This window comes from Osmerus eperlanus, chromosome 8 (genome assembly GCF_963692335.1).
Source record: "Osmerus eperlanus chromosome 8, fOsmEpe2.1, whole genome shotgun sequence".
NCBI classification, from domain to species: Eukaryota; Metazoa; Chordata; class Actinopteri; order Osmeriformes; family Osmeridae; genus Osmerus; species Osmerus eperlanus.
This window is the reverse complement of record NC_085025.1, coordinates 20,417,973-20,438,129: the sequence shown is the minus strand read 5'-3', so window position 1 is coordinate 20,438,129 and position 20,157 is coordinate 20,417,973. Positions and strand designations below refer to the sequence as shown.

At 42.5% G+C, this 20,157-nt stretch overlaps 1 protein-coding gene across 3 annotated transcripts in view; it reads left to right on the top strand.

The window, feature by feature from the left end:
- LOC134025432 (apolipoprotein B-100-like) overlaps positions 1-16,345 on the top strand; it is a 75,832-nt gene extending 59,487 nt beyond the window's left edge. Inside the window, exons 4-32 of one of the 3 annotated variants that reach the window (XM_062468453.1) lie at positions 904-943; positions 1,187-1,219; positions 1,390-1,502; positions 1,608-1,753; positions 1,874-2,021; positions 2,187-2,339; positions 2,426-2,550; positions 2,637-2,722; positions 2,833-3,283; positions 3,386-3,500; positions 3,597-3,743; positions 3,853-4,064; positions 4,544-4,739; positions 4,829-5,008; positions 5,129-5,332; positions 5,431-5,601; positions 5,695-5,900; positions 5,992-6,174; positions 6,255-6,385; positions 6,505-6,715; positions 6,846-7,018; positions 7,151-7,314; positions 7,395-7,504; positions 7,623-7,996; positions 8,114-14,143; positions 14,228-14,339; positions 14,459-14,482; positions 14,777-14,963; positions 15,111-16,345. In XM_062468453.1, coding sequence (XP_062324437.1) covers positions 904-943; positions 1,187-1,219; positions 1,390-1,502; positions 1,608-1,753; positions 1,874-2,021; positions 2,187-2,339; positions 2,426-2,550; positions 2,637-2,722; positions 2,833-3,283; positions 3,386-3,500; positions 3,597-3,743; positions 3,853-4,064; positions 4,544-4,739; positions 4,829-5,008; positions 5,129-5,332; positions 5,431-5,601; positions 5,695-5,900; positions 5,992-6,174; positions 6,255-6,385; positions 6,505-6,715; positions 6,846-7,018; positions 7,151-7,314; positions 7,395-7,504; positions 7,623-7,996; positions 8,114-14,143; positions 14,228-14,339; positions 14,459-14,482; positions 14,777-14,963; positions 15,111-16,103 — 11,418 coding nt within the window. In that variant the 3' untranslated portion in view covers positions 16,104-16,345. The remainder of the gene's footprint in view (positions 1-903; positions 944-1,186; positions 1,220-1,389; positions 1,503-1,607; positions 1,754-1,873; positions 2,022-2,186; positions 2,340-2,425; positions 2,551-2,636; positions 2,723-2,832; positions 3,284-3,385; positions 3,501-3,596; positions 3,744-3,852; positions 4,065-4,543; positions 4,740-4,828; positions 5,009-5,128; positions 5,333-5,430; positions 5,602-5,694; positions 5,901-5,991; positions 6,175-6,254; positions 6,386-6,504; positions 6,716-6,845; positions 7,019-7,150; positions 7,315-7,394; positions 7,505-7,622; positions 7,997-8,113; positions 14,144-14,227; positions 14,340-14,458; positions 14,483-14,776; positions 14,964-15,110) is intronic. The other 2 variants (XM_062468454.1, XM_062468455.1) reach the window with 2 other exon arrangements.
- The last annotated feature ends 3,812 nt before the right edge of the window (positions 16,346-20,157 follow it).

Here is a 20,157-nt window from a genome sequence, read left to right as displayed (position 1 = left end):
TGCATATTCATGCCAGGATGTCAATAGTTTAAACATAATTTCAAATGTAAGACTGCAGACTTTAAAAGTTCAGTCAAAGTAAGTAAAAAGCAACCCTTAAACTCAAGACAAACAAGCATTAGATCACAGGCATGTACTGTACATCAAGTGATACAGTCATGCCTGATAACGATCAACACATGCTAAATGCAAACTGGAACACAGTAACTTAGATGTTCTTGCATGTCTGCCAATGATTGCTGTTATGTTTCTCATTTAAAATAAGAGTCCGTTTTTTATGCAAAGAAGGAACAAATCAGTTTTAAAATACTATAGTTAGTAACGAAAATGTGCCACAAACATTTTGCAATAAAAGGCTTTTTGGACTTCACCCTCAGCTCTGAACCCACCACACCCAGAAACCCCATAGTCCTGAAGTTTAGCAATGGCCTTTGTTTTTCCATTGGGAAAATATGTATCTAATATTTAGAAGTCAAGTACATATAGAGGAGTCTGAGATATACTTACAGATTGCATCGACTCATTTTAAGGATTTGTAAGTGTAGCACGTTTGGAATAATAAATATCTCTTTAAGTGTATGGAATATCTGAATATTCTTTCTATGGTTTGAACATACAGCATGCGATGACAGCACCTGCTTGGCCAAGGCAAAAAGACTGATTCTGCATATTAGCTATCATATCCATGGAGAGCTTTATGAAACTAGTTGCCTTTGTCCCTCCACACAGACGTATGGCATGGACTTTGGAGCTGGGACAGTACTTTTTGTACGTCCCAACCCCCTCCTATGGAATACCAAAGGTATAAAAGGCCTGTGCTGCGGCTGTGAAATTAGTCTCGTCTGAGTACTCGCCAATCCCAAAGGAGAGAGCTTCAACAAACCCATAATGGGTGACGCCAAGCTCTGCCTTTTTCTGCTTCTAAGCACCCTTGCCTTAACCTGTAAGTATATCTCAGACTCTTCTCTAAAACCTTACACATGTTTCTGGTGCAGATCTTTTTATTTATGTCAGAAGAAGACATTTTACAGTTATTATTACCTAGTTATCAATTATCTTCTAAATCAGTCATATAAAACAAATGTACGTATGACTGTATGTCCATCACATATTTAAAGTATATAAATGTGATTTCCTTACTTTTAGTTTTTTCTTGTTTCATGCAAATTCATGACCAACTTTACAGATGCCCAAGAAGAAGAACATGCATCCTGCTTGCGTGAGTCCTTATAGTCCTTAAACATTATTGTGTGTCTTGCCAACAAACCACAAGCCTTCTTATAGAAACAGAAAACATGAAATTGATTGATAAACACATTGTAGTCCATTGCACAATAATTATGACTACATTGCCAAGAGTATCAATTCATTACTTATGTTCATTTATAGTGGCACAAAGGTACAAGACCTTCCACAAGTATGAATACCAGTATGAAGCCGAGTCCCTGAATGCCATAAATGGAGCTTCCCAACTCAGAAATGGACCTAAAGGCTCCTGCAAAGTAAGTTCTATTTCAGACCGCTCAGCTTTTCTTCTGTTCATCAACAATGATGACCTCCCTAATGTGGTTGTATGCATTTTCCGTAACACTAAGCTCTGTGTGTAGGTTGAGATTGAAGTTCCTCAGAGCTGCAGTTACATCCTTCGCACAACAGGCTGTAGCCTAAGTGAGGTGGTTGATACAGATGCAGAGGGCAACCCTGTGTTCGGACCTGCTGCCGGCTCTGATGCCTTTGCAGCTGCCATGGAGAAGTGTGTATCTTTTTTTCTATTCTGTTTTACTTAGGTTAGGCTGCCTCTGTAAAGCACTTCTAATATTTATTTTTAAAGAGCTAAATTTGAATCATTGCTTTTTATATTCTCCTTGTTAAGACATCCTCTGAAGGTTGTGGTTGAGGGAGTGTATGATGTGAAACTGTACCCTGAGGAGGATGAGCCCATGACCATCCTGAACATTAAGAGGGGTATTGTCTCTGCCCTTGCTGTGCCCCTGCTGGAGGAAGACAAGAACAAGAGACTGGTATGTTCATCTAACACCTAGTTTCTTGTATGTGTATATTATATTTTCAGTTAAATATGTCAATTGTTGTTGGTTGTATGTATGTATGTAACATACGGTAAATATGCATGAAAAGTTACATTATTAAATGTGAAATCTTTTTTATGTTTTCATTGTCCACTTTAGCCTACCATCCACGGCATGTGTAAGACCGACAATACTGTCAATGCAAGGGAGGACATAGCCACTGACATTACCCTCACTAGGGACCTGTCAAGATGTGACAACTTCATCCCACAGAGGGACCACACCAGCCCCCTGGCCCTCATCTCTGGCATGGTGAGACTTTGGCCTTTGTCACCACTGTGAAATACAATTACACCCCTTCAAAATAATTCACAACAAAAACACGTTTCCTCCTACAGCACTACCCTCTTTCCCAGCTGATCAGGAGCTCTCAGACCTGCAACTACAAGTTTGATAATGAGAACAAGCACATGACCTCTGGTGCCTGCACTGAAAACCACATCTTGGTGCCTTTTTCTCACAAGTGAGCCTCAGCAAACCCCATGTTCCATGATATGCATGAAAATAAGTGATATCCAGCACTCTTTACTATCTTATATATTCCCATAGGGGGCAATATGGAGTTACCAACGTTGGCAAGCAGTCTTTGACCCTGCTGGAGGTTTCAGCCTACAATGAGAGAATCTTCGACAACAGTATGAGTCTTCTGAGTTTAATTTGGGAACTGATTGACAGCCATATAAAATACGCAAATGTGCTTTTGAAACTGGAGCAATTTATCAGTCCAATCTTTCTATATTTACAGATGAGGCTAATCTCAAGGGTCTGGCCATGGAGGCTGCTGAAGATAGGAGCGTTGTTCAGGACAAGGATGCAGGACTGGCCGTCCTGAGAGAACTGGCCACTTTGTCTCAGTCCAACAACGGAGAGAATAGAGCCCACCTCTTCCAGAAGCTTGTGAGCATGGTCCGTGGAATGAAGCAAGAGACCCTGAGCCCTGCTGTTCCAGAGGCCCTAGAAATTTCCGGTCCCCTGACATACCAGGTTCTGGCCCAGTGCGGCACACCAGAATGTAGCAGTGCCCTCATGCAAATCCTCAGGACCTTTGACACCTCAGCTGTTGAGGTTGATGCTGCTGTGTTCACCATGGGCCTGTTGCCTAACCCCTCTGCCCTACTGGTCAATGACATGCTGGCTATGGCTCAGTACAAGCAGAGCAAGCCCATCATGTATGCATTGAGCAATGCTGTCAAGAGGTGAGAGAATGCTTACTTAGCTTGTGACCCAAGGTAGAATAATAACATTTTGTCTTGATGGCCCTTTTTTATGTAATATATTTTCCCTATTATCCATACAAGGTTCTACAAGGCTGAAGGAAAGTTGACCCCTGAGATCCATGCTGTTGCTGAGTTTATGGCTGCCCAGTTGGGGGACTGCTCTGGTGACCAGGAACATATTTTCATGACCCTTAGGGTGAGAAGTTCATACAACAAAATACATTACGTTTTTATTCCTCCTGACACAAGGTAAAAATCGAATATGACTAACATTTCCTGCTTCTGTTTCCAGGTTATTGGTAACATGGCCGCTGCCATGGGAGCTGCCAGTCCTGCCCTGAGGACCGCTGTGATCCAGTGCGTGAACCAGCCCGCTGCCACCCTGGAGGTCCAACAAGCAGCCATCCAGGCCTACAGACAGACCCCTGTTCCTGAGGAGGCAAGCCAAACTAGGAACCATTCTTCAGTAGAAACAAAATCCAGTACCACAATGAGGACTTAATATGACTTGCTTCCCTACTAAAACTAAGTTGTCTTTCTTGTCACAGGGAAGAGAAATACTCATGCAGGTCCTTTTGGACAGTGCTAGCCCTCTGCAGAAACGTGTTGCTGCCTATCTGGTGTTGATGAAGGATCCTCAGCCAAGTGAACTGGCTCAATTGGCTGCCGCCTTGCCTATTGAGGAGAACCAGCAGGCTAAAAGCTTTGTCATCTCCCATCTGACCAACATCTTGGCCTCCACTGAGCCTGAGACCCAGGGGTATGTAAAAAAAGATATTCACATAGTATGTACTATCTTAGATAAACGTCCTTATTATTTTGTCTTTCATCATGCTTACATTTACATTTACATTTATTCATTTAGCAGACGCTTTTATCCAAAGCGACTTCCAAGAGAGAGCTTTACAAAGTGCATAGGTCACTGATCATAACAACGAGATAGCCACAAAACATTGCGAGTAGCCAAAACATGAAGCACACATTGTGAACAACCAAAATAAGTGCCAAAGGGAAGAACCATAAGAGCATGTAGTTAAACAAGTTACAATTAAACAACATGAACTGCTATAAGTGCAAGTGTACCTGTGGAAAAAAAGCAAGCAACAATAATAAAACAATATATCACAGCGAGTACAAAAATTTAAGTCAGTTACCACTAACCACAAGAGCAACAAGTCTCTAAGCAAGAGTCATGCTTGTTTTTAATCATTCATACCATATATTATTTTGTCCTTACAGACTGAGACAGAAGATCCTTGATGCTCTTCAGGGTAATGAGGTTGGAACAGTCATGGATCCAACTAAATTCTCCCGCAATTACAAGGTTGCATCTGTTGAAGGCAACATGATCTTCGAGGGCGCCAGCTACCTGCCTAAGGAAGTAATGCTGGAGATGACCCTGAAAGCTTTTGGCTATGATATTGACATGTTGGAGGTAAAAAGAAAATCAAGCTCTTTGTAGGCCTTTTCTGCATATTTGTTAAAGTTTATAGTTCTCTGATGATGCATTATTGCCTTCTTCAGGTTGGCATGGAGGGTAAAGGACTGGAGCCAACAGTTGAGACTCTCTTCGGTGAGCATGGCTTCTTCCCTGATACAGTACTGAAGACCATCTTCTTTGTTTCTGACAAAATGCCCCATGAGATAAATGAGGTCCTGAAGAACATGCTGCCTGCTCTGAAGGCTGACAGAAAGAAGAGACAGGTATTGTATTCAAAATAATGCACTTTTATTGTCTCATGTTTAATTGTATATCTATTTATAATTTTAATCAATCATCTCACTAACTTCCATTTTGTAAAAAATGATATATATATATCCTAGACTTCCCAGAATCTTGTTAGAGAAATCGGCCGCAACCTCAACAAACTGGTGAGGGATCTGAAGGCTCAAGAATCTCCTGAGGCTATGGTTTACCTGAGACTGATGGGAAATGAGCTGGGGTACCTCAAGACCAAAGACATGGAAGAAATGGCCTACTCTGCAGCTCTGATGATTGACAACATGGTGAAGATGTTCCCCACTGATGTATGTATTCAGAAAATTACTTCAATATCTATTTATATTATTTTCCATGTTTCTGCTATTGAACATGTCTTTAAACTCATTATTACATCTGCTTGTAGCTGATTAAGGGACTGATGACCAAGGAGGACAATGAGGTCTTTGCTCACTACATCTTCATGGACAATGAATTCTTCTTGCCAACTGCTACTGGTGTGCCTCTGAAGATTGCCCTTTCTGGTACCTTCACCCCTGGTATCAAGGGAGGCATTGCTCAAAGTGCTGCTAACATGGTATACTTTTATTAGTTACAGTTCCCAGCATAATTCTTTAAAACTACTGGCATTACATTGTTTGTCTTATTGTAGATGCTTTGTTCCCTTTAGGCTGAGTTCTCCTTCATGCCCTCTGCTGGAGTTGAGTTTGTGACCAAGGTTGGCTCTCATATCCCTGAGTATGTCCTGTCTGGCCTAGAGATGCACACCAACCTGTACCACGAGAGTGGACTCAGAGCTAAGATTGCTGTGTCCGAGAGTGAAGTCAAGCTGACCATCCCCGCTCTCCAGAGCCCTGCCAAGCTGATCAGCATCACGTTAGTGTCAAACAACAACTAAATGTCATGATGATAATCATAACAAACCAATAACAGCACAAACTCATACTTTTCTCTTCTCCACTTACAGTAACTCCTTGGTAGCTGTGACCTCTGCTGAGGTGAAGAAAATACTCCCCATCGTGGAAGATAAAGTTGATGTTTCTGAATGCACACCTGTCTTTGCTGGAATGAAGTACTGCACTGTCCTGCAGTACACTGATGCTAGCTCTCATGATACTGTCCCCTACTTCCCCTTCACTGGTGATAGCAAGTAAGTACTTGAAAAGATATTTAATGTTAAAATATATATATTTCGTTGTGAAATTGTAATGGACACACAATTATTTTAAGGCTTGCTGTGGAGCTCCACCCCACAGGGGATGTGTCTGAATACTCCGCCACCGTCACCTACGAACTCCTCATGGAGGGAGAAGAGGGTAACCAGAAGGTTGACACAGTGAAGATGGTCCTAAAAGCAGAAGGTATTACTTTCATCCCAAAAGTATGTTCGGTTACATTTCAAAATAGAACACTATCATTTCATCGACCAAACATTTTTGTTTCTGGTGGAGGCTGACCTCTTTTTAATCTGGAAAAACAGGTGCTGAGCCCACTGAGGCCACAGCAACCGTGAAGTACAACAGGAGGAAACATGTCATCACCACTGACATCCAGATCCCTGACTATGACCTGGAGGTTGGACTAAGACTGGGTGTTGTCGATGAAAACACAAAGGGCAAAGGAACACACTCCATCTCCATTGATCTCATCAATAAGAACATCCCTCAGTTGTCTCTGGTTGGCCATGCCAAGTAAGATGACATTGCAGTACCACATGTGTTTATTTCTGTGAATCAACCTGGGATTCAAAGAACCTGTAACCTTTGAATCAACCTGTGTCATCACCCAAAATACACAAGCTCATCATTTGTTTTCTCTCAGAATTGAGGCCTTAAAGGACGCTATGCTGCAGGTCCAGCTGCTTGTCCCATCTCTGAAGGCTGATGCCACAGTCACAGCCCATTTGAAGCGTGATGAAGAACTAGAACTGGAGATTGAGAGTGACATCAAGCTCCCTGAGACAACCTCAGTGCAGAAGATCTCCCTGAAATATGGTACAATGGCATTCAATAATTCCACTTTAATAGATCTCTTTGGATCACCATAGATATCTACGGAAAACTAGTTTGCAAGTTCTTCAATTCTCTGCACATCTCAGTTGATATATTTTAATTCTCTTCTCCTAGACAACAGCAAGATTGAGGCTGAAGTGAAGTCTGACATGAACTCTGAGATCCAGAACATCCTACCTATCGTTGAGGAAATCAAGAAGATTGTCAATGATGCCCTTGATCTGCAGGTGGGCCAGACTGACATGAAGGTCCGCCACATCCTCACCAAGTCTGTGGAGGTAAAGTCTAAGTTTGAAATACCATCTTGTTTTATTGAGATCATTTCTCAATAAAATCATAACAAGAAATATAATTCCAGGCAACCAACATCTACTTGGAGAAATATGCTGCTGATATTCCCTACATTCAGACCTTAAGAGTACCAGAGATGCCAGAGATTACTTTGCCAGAGAAACTATTTGTTCATGCGTAAGTTACATTGGCTGACACAAATTTGAATTGCTCTAACAGGTGATATATATGAGTATTACAAATATGTATGTATTAAATCTAAAATATCTATGTATATCATATTTGCATTTTACAGTGAGGCTAAGGCTGCTTATCATTTCAATGATGACCGCTTCACTCTCACGCTCCCCATGCCTCTTGGAGGAAAATCAACTGAAGAGCTCAACTTCCCACCTGCCCTGACCACCCCACGCCTATCTCTGCCCCAGTTTGGCCTTGAGGTTCACTCCATGCAGATTCCCATCCCTGAACTTTTTGTTCCTGAGTCAATCACTCTATTTGTGCCTCTATTTGGAAAAGCTGAGGTTTCCACCAAGGTAAACAGCAATCTGTACGATTTTGAGGCTTCCGCTTCTGCTGGCAGGGATGCTGTTGAGACCCCAAGCTACTCAGCCAATATTAAAGTAGCAGGCAACTCCCCAGTGGACATCCTTTCCATCAAGATTGAAGGTACAATTTCCATATTCTTTGTACCAAACTGTATGTGGGCAGAAAGACACTCTCCAAAACTCTCTAAAATCAGAGATTACTTAGTGAATATATTTACCTTTTTCTTTACATTTATAGGCTCTGGACTGATCGCCAGCACTCCTGCTGACTCCATCAAGGCCCATGTGCAGACCTCTGTGAGCCACAAGCTCATTGATGTCAGTGTCAGCATCACAGAAGTTGGTACAGTGACAGACAAGATCAATGTGAAATCCAGAAGCAAGATTGAAGCAACAAGTCCCCTGGGTCTAAATGTAGCTCTGGAGCACACTGGCCTGGTTGGCTTCAATGCTGAAGAAATCACTGCTGAGAGCAATGTGGAGGGAACAGTCAAGGCAGGACCTGTTTACGGCAGTACCACCGCCACCCAGTCTTTCTCCATCTTCCCATTCAGGCCAGAGGCAAAGATTGATTCTTCGCTTAAGATCGATTCAACTGTTGTTAGTGTCCAGAACACCCTTGCAGCAACCTTCAGCAATGGTGAGTTGGCTGTTGTGTCTAACACCAATGCATTTGAAGACCTCCTCACTCATGCTGCCGAGCTCTCTTTCAAGGAGAACAAGCTGTCCCTGAAATGTGACACAAATGCACTCACTCTTGGCATGAAGATCCACAACCAGGCTGAGGCCTCTGCTGGTGCTGGAGCAGTCACTCTAAAGATGGAAACCAATGCTGACCACACTGAGAATCGTGTGTATTCTTTAGTTACTGCCTCCCTAGATGTCAATGGTCTGGCTGTGAACAGTGATGCTAATATTAAGCTGTTTGAGCATGAGGCTACACATAAGGCCACTCTGACTATGAATAAGGATGGCTTGGCCACAAGTGGCACTACAACCCTCCAGAGTCCCCTGATTGTTGAGAACACCTTTGCTGCTGGACTTGATTCTTCCAAGGCAACCCTGTCCATCGACACCAAGGCTGCACTGAATGATGTTAAGGTTGAAAACACCAATGCTCTGACCCTCACTCTGTATACATTGGCCTTCACCTCAAAGGCTGAAGCCATTGTCACTGAGAGAACATCATACACTCATGATATTACCATTGACCTGCAGCCCTACACTGCCTCAGCAAATGTGAACAACCACTTGAAGGTACTGGATGCCAACCTGGTCAATGAGGCTCAGCTGAAGGCAGAGCTCTACAAATTGGACTTTACTGGAAGCTTGAAGGCTGCATATGGTGAGGAGGAGATCAAGCACACCTATGAGATTAGCTATGCTGGCCTGACTGCCAATGCTAAGTGCAGTATCATTGGAAAACTCCTTGGAACCCACATGAGCCAGAACACAGAGCTTGAAGTTGTTGGTCTTGCTGCCAGGATCCACAATGATGCTCGCTTCAACTCCCAGCCTCTCCGCTTCGACCACACTATCCGTGCCAGTGTTATTCCTTTTGACTTCAATCTTGATGCCATCTTCAATGCCGATGGTGACCTAACCCTGTACGGCAAGCAGAGCGCTCAACTCTATGGCAAATTCCTTGTTAAAGCACAGCCCCTGGCTTTAGCTAGCTCGCATGAATGCAGAGCCTCAGTCACCCAGCTGCTTGACAATGGCTTCTCTTTGGAGACCACAGTTGACAACAAGCTAGATGCACTTATGACTCCTCAGGAGCAGAAAGCCATACTTAGGTTGAAGTCCAAGGTGAACAACCATGCCCTCAACCAGGAAGTCGAAGCCTACCACAACGCTGAAAGGCTTGGATTGGAAGTTTCCAGCACACTCCTCACTAACCTCCTGAACACAGATGACAGTGAAAAACAGGAGTTTACCATTTCTGGCTTCCTTAAGTATGATAAAAACACAGAAAGTCACTTTATTCAGCTGTCACTGATTGAAAGTTTGCCAGCAATCCTGGAAAGCATCAAGATCACCAGTGTGAGCATGGCAGAGGCACTGCGGAATTACCTCAACAATGAAGAAATCAAGGCTAAGCTTGAGGCTCTGCCCCAGCGTATTAGTGACTTTGCTGTTCAGCTGAACCTGGAAGGTAAGGCTGTCCAGCTTAAACAGAACCTTATTGCCCTCACCCAGGAGTATGCTATAACTGTAGAAGATCTGGAAGCCACTCTTGCTAACCTTAAGTCTGCCATTGAGGCACTGCTGGCTGACATTGCATCCCGCATAGAGATTATTGTTGCTGCTACCAAGGAAGTGATTATGAGTGGTACTCTGTCTGAAACTGTCATCCAAAGAATTCAGCAGGAGCTGAACACCTTCTATGAAGAGTATGACATCAGAGCTATGATTGTTGCTGTGATTGAGACCATCGATGAGCTGATCAAGCAGATCGACATGCAGAAACTGAAGGACACCAGCATTGCCTTCCTGCATGACATTGATATTAAGGCCAAGGTGGAGCAGGTTCTTGGTGTCTTGAAACAGTTCATAGAGAGCTTTGACACATCCAAATTCCTTGAGGATCTGAAGAGCTTCATTGCCTCTTTACACCTAGAAGCCCACATTGAGGAGCTGATGGCTCAGATACCCACCGACGTGATCAGCAAGTTTGTGGAATTTGTCAAGGAAGTGATTCTAAACTTTGACCTCATTGGAAAAGTCAATGCTCTCCATGGAAAGCTAAGAGAAGTTATTGTCCAGTTAGAAGCTGACAAGAAAGTTGAGGCCATCCTGGAGAAGGTTTTGGAACTCATTCAGCAGTTCAAAATTGATGAAACTATTCAGGTGGTGGCAAACAGTCTGAAATCCATTGATATTCCTGCCAAGGTAATGCAGGTGCTGGAGGAAGCCATCAACTACCTGAAAGCTACTGAGATGAAGCAGGTGATTGATCACTTGAATGAGTATCTTGATTCTGTTGTCCAGAAGATCAAGTCATTTGACTACAATGCTCATGCGGATGAGGTCAACCAGATGATCAGTGGATACACCACCTACCTGAATGAGCTGATTAAGGCACTTGAAATTCCACAGAAGTTTGAAGCTACAAGAGAGTTTGTCAACTTTGTTCTGTCATCTGTAATGACCTCCATTGAACAACTAAGGGAAATCAAAGTTGCAGACATGATCAAAAAAGTGAGGGATGTAGTTGACCATGCCATGCTGAATGACCTAAAGGCTGTCCTTGATACTCTTAAGCAGAAGATCTCTGAAATGGATGTGAAAGCTGAGATTCTTTCCTACCTGCAGTTGGTGAACAGTTACTATACCAAGGCCATCACTATCATCACTGATGCATTAGTCAATGTTGTTGAGGTTATTAAGAGTGTGATTGCTGAGCAACCAATTGTTGGTGAAGTGAAGCAGATTGTTGAGGGCATTGTCACTGGACTGAAGGCAACCGAGCTAGACCTCCCCTCATTTACCATCCCTCTTACAGACCTTGTTGTACCTTCCTTGAAGATTACACTTGAGAAGCTTCAAGGGGCTGAAATACCAACACAGTTGGACATCCCTGAGTTTACTATCCTCGGTTTCCACACTGTACCTGCTTTAACCATTACCGTTGATGATATCAAGCAGAGAATCGTTGAGCTCATTGATTTTATTTCCAACTTTGAGATCAAGATGTTTGATGTGGATGCTTTCTTTGGAGAACTGACCATGAATTACCTGCCAACGCTTCCTGAAATCGCTCTCCCAGAGATCACCCTTCCAGAGATATCCCTTCCGGATCTCCCTCATTTCCCTATTGAGACGCTGCTGGAGATTCCTACTCTCCAGATCCCTGAGATCAAGCTGCCAAAAATCCCCAGTGAGGTTATGATCCCATCCTTTGGAAAGCTCTATGGGGAAGTTAGAATTGGCACTCCCATCTACAGCCTTAGGACCTCAGCTGAGCTCCAGAACTCAACTGACAGTGAGATGACCCCTCAGTTAACAGCTTTCCTGACTTCCCAGGCCACATCTCCCAGCTTTGAGATCTTCAACTACAATCTGGATTCCACTGCTCGCATTGCTATCCCCAAGATGAGCCGTGTGATTGTTGCAGAGACATTGAAGTTCACACATTCTGCTCTGGCAGTTGAACACCAGGCCTCGGTGACCCTCTATGGCATAGCAGCTCAGGCCTCAGCTAAGACCACAGTCAAGGCCACAACTGCCCCCTATACAGCTGACATTGTTAATAACATCTTCTTTGCCACTGAGGGTGGTATGTCTGCCTCTGTTGACACCACTTATAACCACCAGCTGAAATTCCCAATCATTGGCCTTAGCAGTGAGACTGCTCTCACTTCAAAGGCAGTTGCTCGCCAGGAGGGTACTACAATCGTTCTGACCATTGGAAATGAAGGCACTGCCAAATTCAACTCCCATGACGGCACCCACAAGAGTGACTTACACTTTACCCTCAATCCCAGCACTGCAAAGCTGACCTTCGCTAGTGACACGGACACTGCCATTCTGAAGATGAAGCAGACCATGAATGCTGAAGCTGTAATCCTCAGTTACTTCAAATTTGATGCCCGTTCTGAAGCAGAGGGCCCTGCTGTCAAGAGCAGCCTGGTGGTGGCGTCTGGACATGCTAACATGGGAGATTTGAAGGTTGAGCTGAAGGCAGCCCATGACTCAGAGCTTGTTGGTGGACTCAGTGGAATCCTCTCTAACTCTTTCAATCTTGTGATTTCTCCAGATGAGGTTGTTCTTGACTTTCAGAACAAGGGAAACACCAAGCTCACCATCAGTGAAGCTCTGACCGCCAAAATAGATCTCCAGAATGATTATTCTGCCACCATCAAGCCTGATGGTCAACATATCAACAACGTGGCTCTTGTTCGCTTGAACCAGTTCAAATACTCTTACAACTTGACCATTGACAATGACAATAATGAGGCAGGCATCTTCGCAGCTATGGATGGTGAGGCTAATCTTGACTTCCTGACCACTCCTATCAACATTCCAGAGATTCATGTACCCTTTGTTGACATCCACACCCCAGCCATCAGCGATGTGAATCTGTATGAGCACACTGGCATAAAGCACATATTGACCACCACTGAGCAGACTGTTGATGTGGATGCTAAGATTGTGTACCAGAAGAGCCAGTTTGCTCCCCTTGTTCACATGGGACTGGTAAGAATCCCTTCTTTGGGTAACTTGATCACAGAGTTGTCATTCAAGTCTGCTATAATTAATCTGAATGCCAATGCTGGACTTTATGCTGAGGATGACCTTGTGTTCCGTCTGGGTGCAACCTCTGCCTCTGTGTTTGATGCTCTGAAAGCAAAGCTTGACGGTACCACCAGTCTGACCACCAAGAGAGGGCTGAAACTGGCCACTGCTCTGTCTCTGGAGAACCCCCACATTGAGGGAACACATGACAGCTCAATCGCCCTGAACACCGACAACATGGAGGTTGATGTATCTGTGTCTACTGTTGGTAAGATTGCCCTGCCCATCCTTAACGTTGAGGCCAACCAGCAGTTTGCAGCAGACCTCAAGACCAATGCAAATGCTGCATCCACATTGAAGCTGAAGGGTGATTTCCACCTGCCCCTTATCAATGTGGTTGGTAAGGCAGATCTTGACCATAGCCTGAAGCTGGAGGAAGCATTTGGAGACCATATTTCCATGGAGACTTTCACCAAGATCAACCTTGATGGCACTATCCTGGAGACCTACCCACTTCTGGCGGCTGTAGACAATGAGGCTAACATGTACTTGAATGCTGATGGTCTGCGCTCCACTTCAAAGCTCATTGCTATTGCTAAACTCAACGATGGTGAGACCAAGATCCTTGAGATTGATGTGGATGAGAACCTGGCTGTGGAGGCTTCTTTGACCCGTGTCTATGTGGTTCTGAAGGTAACTAGCAATAATGAGGCCAATGTGATGAACTTCATCACTAATGGGAAGCATGTAGCCCAGGCTACCATTGATCTTGCACCAACAACCAGCCTGAATGCTGATGTTGAGATTGCCATGTCTCAGCCAAGCACCTTTGGTGATATTACCATCTTCGAGAAGACTGTTGTCGAGCTGACAGCACCCAAGCAAAAGGTTTCTACCACTGCCAAGATTGTCACGCCTGTGTACACCACAAGTCTGGCAGCTGAGATTGAGGGTGATGCACCTATCTTCAAAGTCAGCCTCAAGTCTTCTGCTACCTCTATTATTGTCTTCCTGGATTATGACCTAGATGGTGAGTTATACCGTTTCATAAGCACTTTATTTTTTATCTTAACTCATAAAAAAGGCTTGAAAGAGACACTTCTTGGTTTAACAGCTTCTATTACTGCTGGCCTGGAGAATTCCATCCTGAGTCTGACTGGCAAAGCTGCCCTGACACATGCTGACCTGACCATGGACATTCAGCATGTTCTTTCCCAGGTTATGAGGTAAGATTTCACGAGGCTTGAATGTAGTGTGGCTATGGATGTATTTAGAATAATTACAGTTCAGTTACTCATACTTTGTGTTATTGTACTTTCAAAATAACCATCATTGTCCACTACAGGAAGAAACGCCAAGAGGAAGGAAGGTAAATATTACTAAAATTACTAATAATACTTAAATGTAAACATCTGTCAGATGGTTGGGGAAAAAATAAATTCACATTTGAATCGCGATTCAGTCTTCTAGCAATTCACATCGATTCACAATTGTAAAAAAAACATATATTTTTTTAAATATATATATATTTTAATCGATTCGTGACCCCAAGAATCAAATCGAATCCTGAGGTACCAAAAGATTCCCACCCCTACCAAATACATTTGTACATTACCTTCCCTTCCCCAAGGTGATCATGCTTATACTGAATATTGTTTTTCAGTGACTCCAGACTCACCCTAAATGTGGACATCACAAGCGCTACCTTCACTGATGTGAATTTCCGTTACGCCGCTCGCAGAGACGGAATCAGTGCTTCCGTCTCAACTCCATCCACTGGGTTCTTGGGTCTTCAGCTCCAGGGCAGGACTCCATCTCAGCTGAACGCTAGACTCTACAGTCGTTATGCCGTAAGAACATTTTAAATCAGTACTATTACTATTGTGAAATCGTAGGCCATTCTTGGTGATTTTACAATCTTAGAATAATTTTTCTAGATTATGAATCAAATCAAAAGGATTCATGTGTGCTATAAACAATGTCTCTCTCCCTAACAGTCTGCCCCTAAAGATGACGTGGACATCCTAATCATTAGAGCATCTGTTCAGGACACTGAGAGGATGAGGCTAAAGATTGCCTACAACATGGAAGCTCCCAATGACATGCTCATGGGCCTGAAGGAGAGACTCCCTGCCATTACATCCACCCTCAACAACTTTGCTGACAAGTACCAACTGTTTGGACAGGTGTCTGGGCTGAAGAGTGCAGTCATCAACCTTATTGAGGAGGCATACAGAACAACTAACAACCATGCTGCAGACTTGAGCCAACTGTCCATCCTCTTCAGGAACACAGTTGTCCAGTACCAGAAGACCGTCCAGGTCTTCCTGGATGCTGCCGTCAAGTCCCTGCGTGAAATCCAGTTCAAGTTGCCTGGCTCAGAGGAGATGACCACTCTTCCTGAGGTTCTCAAGAAGCTGACCACTGGCATTGCTCAATTGCTCGAACGGGCTGTCCAGATGCTCCTTGCCAATGTTGAGAGCACCTTCAATGCCTTGATGGACAGGATCAGCAACATTCAGGTCACTATGCCAATTGGTACTGTCATGTCCGGTGCTCAGTTTATTGACGAGGCTAGAGACAGCGTGAAGAGCGTCCTGGCCCAGATTGTGGATCTTATCAAGCATCTGGAGAGTCTTGACATGATCCTAGAAAAGCTGGGTGAGACGCAGACAGCTGTTGTTGAGAAGGCCCAGCAATTTGTTGACACTCTGAAATCTGACGTCCTGGATGCGGTTGCCATCTACATCAACGCTATCTATGGAAACCTTGTCTCCTTGATCAAGAATGTCCTAGACCAGGTCAATACTCATATCAGCATGGAGCAGGTCAATCAAGTAATTGATTACGTCATGGAGCTGGTTAACGCTTTGGTGAGCCAGTTCAACAACACCGTATCTGCTTTCCTGCAGAATGCTTCCGAGGAGGCCTATGTGAAAGTTAAGGGAGGAAGGCTTGAGATTGACCTTCCCTTCAACTTCAGCCAGTAAACTTCACTTGTGAACTATTTAACATTAATCTCTTTCAGAACTCAGAATCAGAGTTGGCATGGAATTAAAAGCTTTGGAATCAACATGCAGCTATTGTATTGTTCTTGTGTACATGGCAACTGATATAAAACACCAACAAAAAATGAGTATTCAGTGACAAGACCTATTGACCTACTCTATTTGTCTGTATGTTTCAAGATGCAATGAGTGAGTAAATAAATAATAAAAACATTTATACCGCATTTCTGTATGTTTGAAATTTGTATATGAATAATTTGTGAAGCCTTAGTATTGCTTACTTGACTTATGGGGGAAGTAGGATGTCAATACAGAATTGTGATGACCTTGGCCTACCACTGCATAGAAGGTGGTAGAACACTCCTATTATGGTGTATGATGGTTGTATGCTGGTCCAAAAGTTTCTCTGCAGAAATAAGACACAAAAGAAATAAAAATGTGAAGAGTGTATATTTACAGGTAAAAAGGGCTTGACAGTCTATCGGATAATTATAATGCAAGTACAGTTAGTTTCTGTTACAGTAGCCAATGAGCAAAGCCTTATTCTGGCATTGCATTCAAGCTGACCGTGTCATCTCACTCATCAACTACACCTGTGTTAATTCATATTGTCATGTCCAGTGGCAATTTAACAGCAACACAGAAATGTACACTCACCTTCGGAATGTTGGATGATTCTGTACTATTGCCCCCACAAACACTTACAATAGGATCTACAAATCATCATTCCCCCCAACCAGTTCACACACCAACCAAAGAAGAATCAAAGTCCCCAAAAAGTCCAGAACTATTGTCCATTGTGTCAATCACTGTTGCTTAATGATAGAAGTGGCTCCTTTACCATACAATTGGGCAAAACTTGAGTGATAGCCAGGCGGAGACACTGTCTTGGTGAGTCGGCTGTGGTACTTGTTCTTCACCATGTTCATTATTGAGAATGCAGACTCACAGCTGTAGGTTGCGCCAAACTTTGTGAGAATGTGAAGTGCCATTTTATGCAGGAGGGAAATTAGCTGCATCTTTGTCCAGAACATGAGAGCATCCCAGTCATCCTCTTTTAGTGCAAGGTGTTCCTGGAGGTCAATCAACTCACCTTGCAGAAAACCAGCACTGGCCCAAGGGAAGATTTGTTGTGTTTGTGCAGAGAACTCTGACATTTCTGACCAGAAAAGGGTTTTCAATGTATAGTAGGACTTGTTTTCCTGATGTGAAGACATCAAAGTGAGTCTTGAAATCTCATCAATCAGCTTTTCCAGGAATTCACCATGATTCTGATTATGTTCTTCTCCTTTGGTCTGTTCCATATGTTTTTGGAAGTGGAGCAGTCCCTCCTCTGGGTAACAAATACAATTAAATCAGAAGCACTGCTTAAAAGGGTATGATGAAGTATAAAAAAGGTGTTAATTAACCTTTTGCGTAAGCCATGCCCACCTTAGTCACCGTTGTTAGTCCGTCAAACGTTGATTCTTTGTATAGCGGGTAGGCTACTACTGTTATAGTGCTGTATAAGTAGCATACTGTACTGGTCAGTGTGAGTTTGGAGTAATACCTCCAGATCGAGGAGAAACGGATTGCAATATGCAGTGGATATATTCAGAATATTTAAATCAACAAGGAAGGGGATATATCAATAATTAAAGCAAAGCATACGGTACTACACTGCAGTACAGTAGTACTAGTAGAGAGTCAAGGTTAAAATGCTTCAGTGATTAAAGCAAATCAATTCATAATTGGTTGTTATGGCGTCATGTTCAAATTTATAATTTTTTCCAGCACAGACCCACTTACTAAAGCTAAATACGTACTTTTGGAGTGTAGCTGGCTAGTAATCTGTTGTCATAGTCTAAGCTAGAGCTAACGCTATGTTAGATTAGATAATATTTCGCAAAACTGGTTTTTAAATGCTTACTTACTACTATGATTAACTACTGCTAATATTATCATACTAGTAGTAGTGGAGCGTCATTTGACAACATTACATTAGTTTCTGTACAGGGGCGCAACTGTACATTTGCTGAGGAGTATGCAAGATCATGGTTGGCCCCACCCTAACAAAAAACGTATATAATTCATTTTACACAAGGACAAAACACAATGTGACAAGTTATATGGCCTCTGGAGTCAATCCAATTATATTTTAAAATAGGCATTTGCTGGTGGCAACATATTTCCATATAACTATAACTATAAGCAAACTTTTTTGTCTAAACACTTTTCAAACTACTTTAAAGTGTAACAAATATACCATTCAGAACACAATTTAACTAATAAAAGTAGTAGTAAAAGTTCATAAAGTATATTTTAAAAACAATTGATTACAATTAAATATGAAAGAAACAATACATTTATATCACGTCTAATTGCATTAATCCCCCCATCTCCAACTTTTCTGTCTCCATCCTCCCCAATATATGATTACAGCACTTTGACATGTCTTGCTTTTGTACTTACCCATTTTTCAAGTATTTCATCAAATGAAGTTGATCTTGCTAGGTTGTTTTCAATGGAGATGATTGCCAGGTGGGTCAAGTGATCATTGTTCATAGTTGAACGAAGGTATGATTGAATAAGATTCACTTTTCTGAAAGATCTTGCAGCAGAGGCAACTGTTAGTGGCTGCGAAGCGCCCTGAAGCGCCACGATCGGCTACGAATGGCACAAGGCTGTTCACACCAGACGCACATTTCTCTGTGCGGGTCATCAAGCCTTTCACCTCCTCTGAGCTTTCCTTTTTCACATGTAACGCTGACATGGTACATAAACATGGCATAGGCTATATTTTGGAAACCTGTTATTGCAACAGCTGCCCCAACAGCATCCCTGCATTGATCCGTCTTTACGTTGTCCTTGTAAAATTGTTGCTGGGGAACATACAACTCGCTGTGCTTTTCAACTTCGAGAATGAATTTGATGTCGTCCATCTCCTTGAATTTCTCCACTGATTTTCAAAATCGACTTGGGGGTTCTCTATCAGTATGTCTGCACGTGTGTTGTCTGCAACGCGTGACAATTCGTTTCTCTCTGCCAATAGACAGACCGTTCAGAAATAACTACGGGCATGCTGGCTCAACAGATCAATCCGTTTATTTTCATTTGTTTTTATCAGGGTAACCACATGGATTCTTGACCAACATTGTGTAGTTAGGTATCTTAAATTATATAGGGTGAATATTTTGATAAAGTACGTAGGCCTACAAAGTAATATTTAATAAAATATAGCTGCAAGCAGCAATGGCGGATTCCTCCTTCAAAATGGCAAAATGTTGAAAAATTGACATAATCAGAATCAGAATTCGGTTTATTCGCCATGTATGTTATACAAACACGGAATTTACTGTGGCAGGGAGGTGCAAACACTAAACATATACGAATCTTAAATTAAGTAAAGGTACAGAAGTTTAACTATCCCTAAGAACTAAACAATCTAAGAATAAAACGATATAAAATATATATAAAAATAAGAATAAGAAATATAGCTGCAAGCAGCAATGGCGGATTCCTCCAAACATTGCGAACCATTGAAAAATGTATATTCTTCACAAATTGTCACTGTATAGAAAAATCCATGCTGCAGATTTACCAATGGGATACCAAATCTGAAATGCAATACCATCAAGATCCACAAGGGCCTTCGCTTCAGAATCAGAATGGGATTTATTCGCCATGAAAGTTTGCACAGACAAGGAATTTGCTTTGGCAGGAAGGTGCATACAATAAACATATAGGGACCTAAAATTTAAATATGTGGACTATCTATACTAAGGGTACATAAACTAGCAGTACTAAGTGGGATTAGAATTAAATTAAATATACAATAAAATATAAGTTGCCGTAAATTACAATATAAAAATACAAAAATACAAATTTTACAAAAAAATACAAATGTACAAGATACAATTTTGTAATGCAGTGCAAAAAGCAGTGTGTTTTAAGCAGGAAGTCATCAGAGTCAGTGTGGTCCCTTGGCCTTGTTGAAGAGGCCAACAGCGGAAGGGAAGAAACTGTTTTTGTGGCGTGAGGTATTGGTCCTGATGGA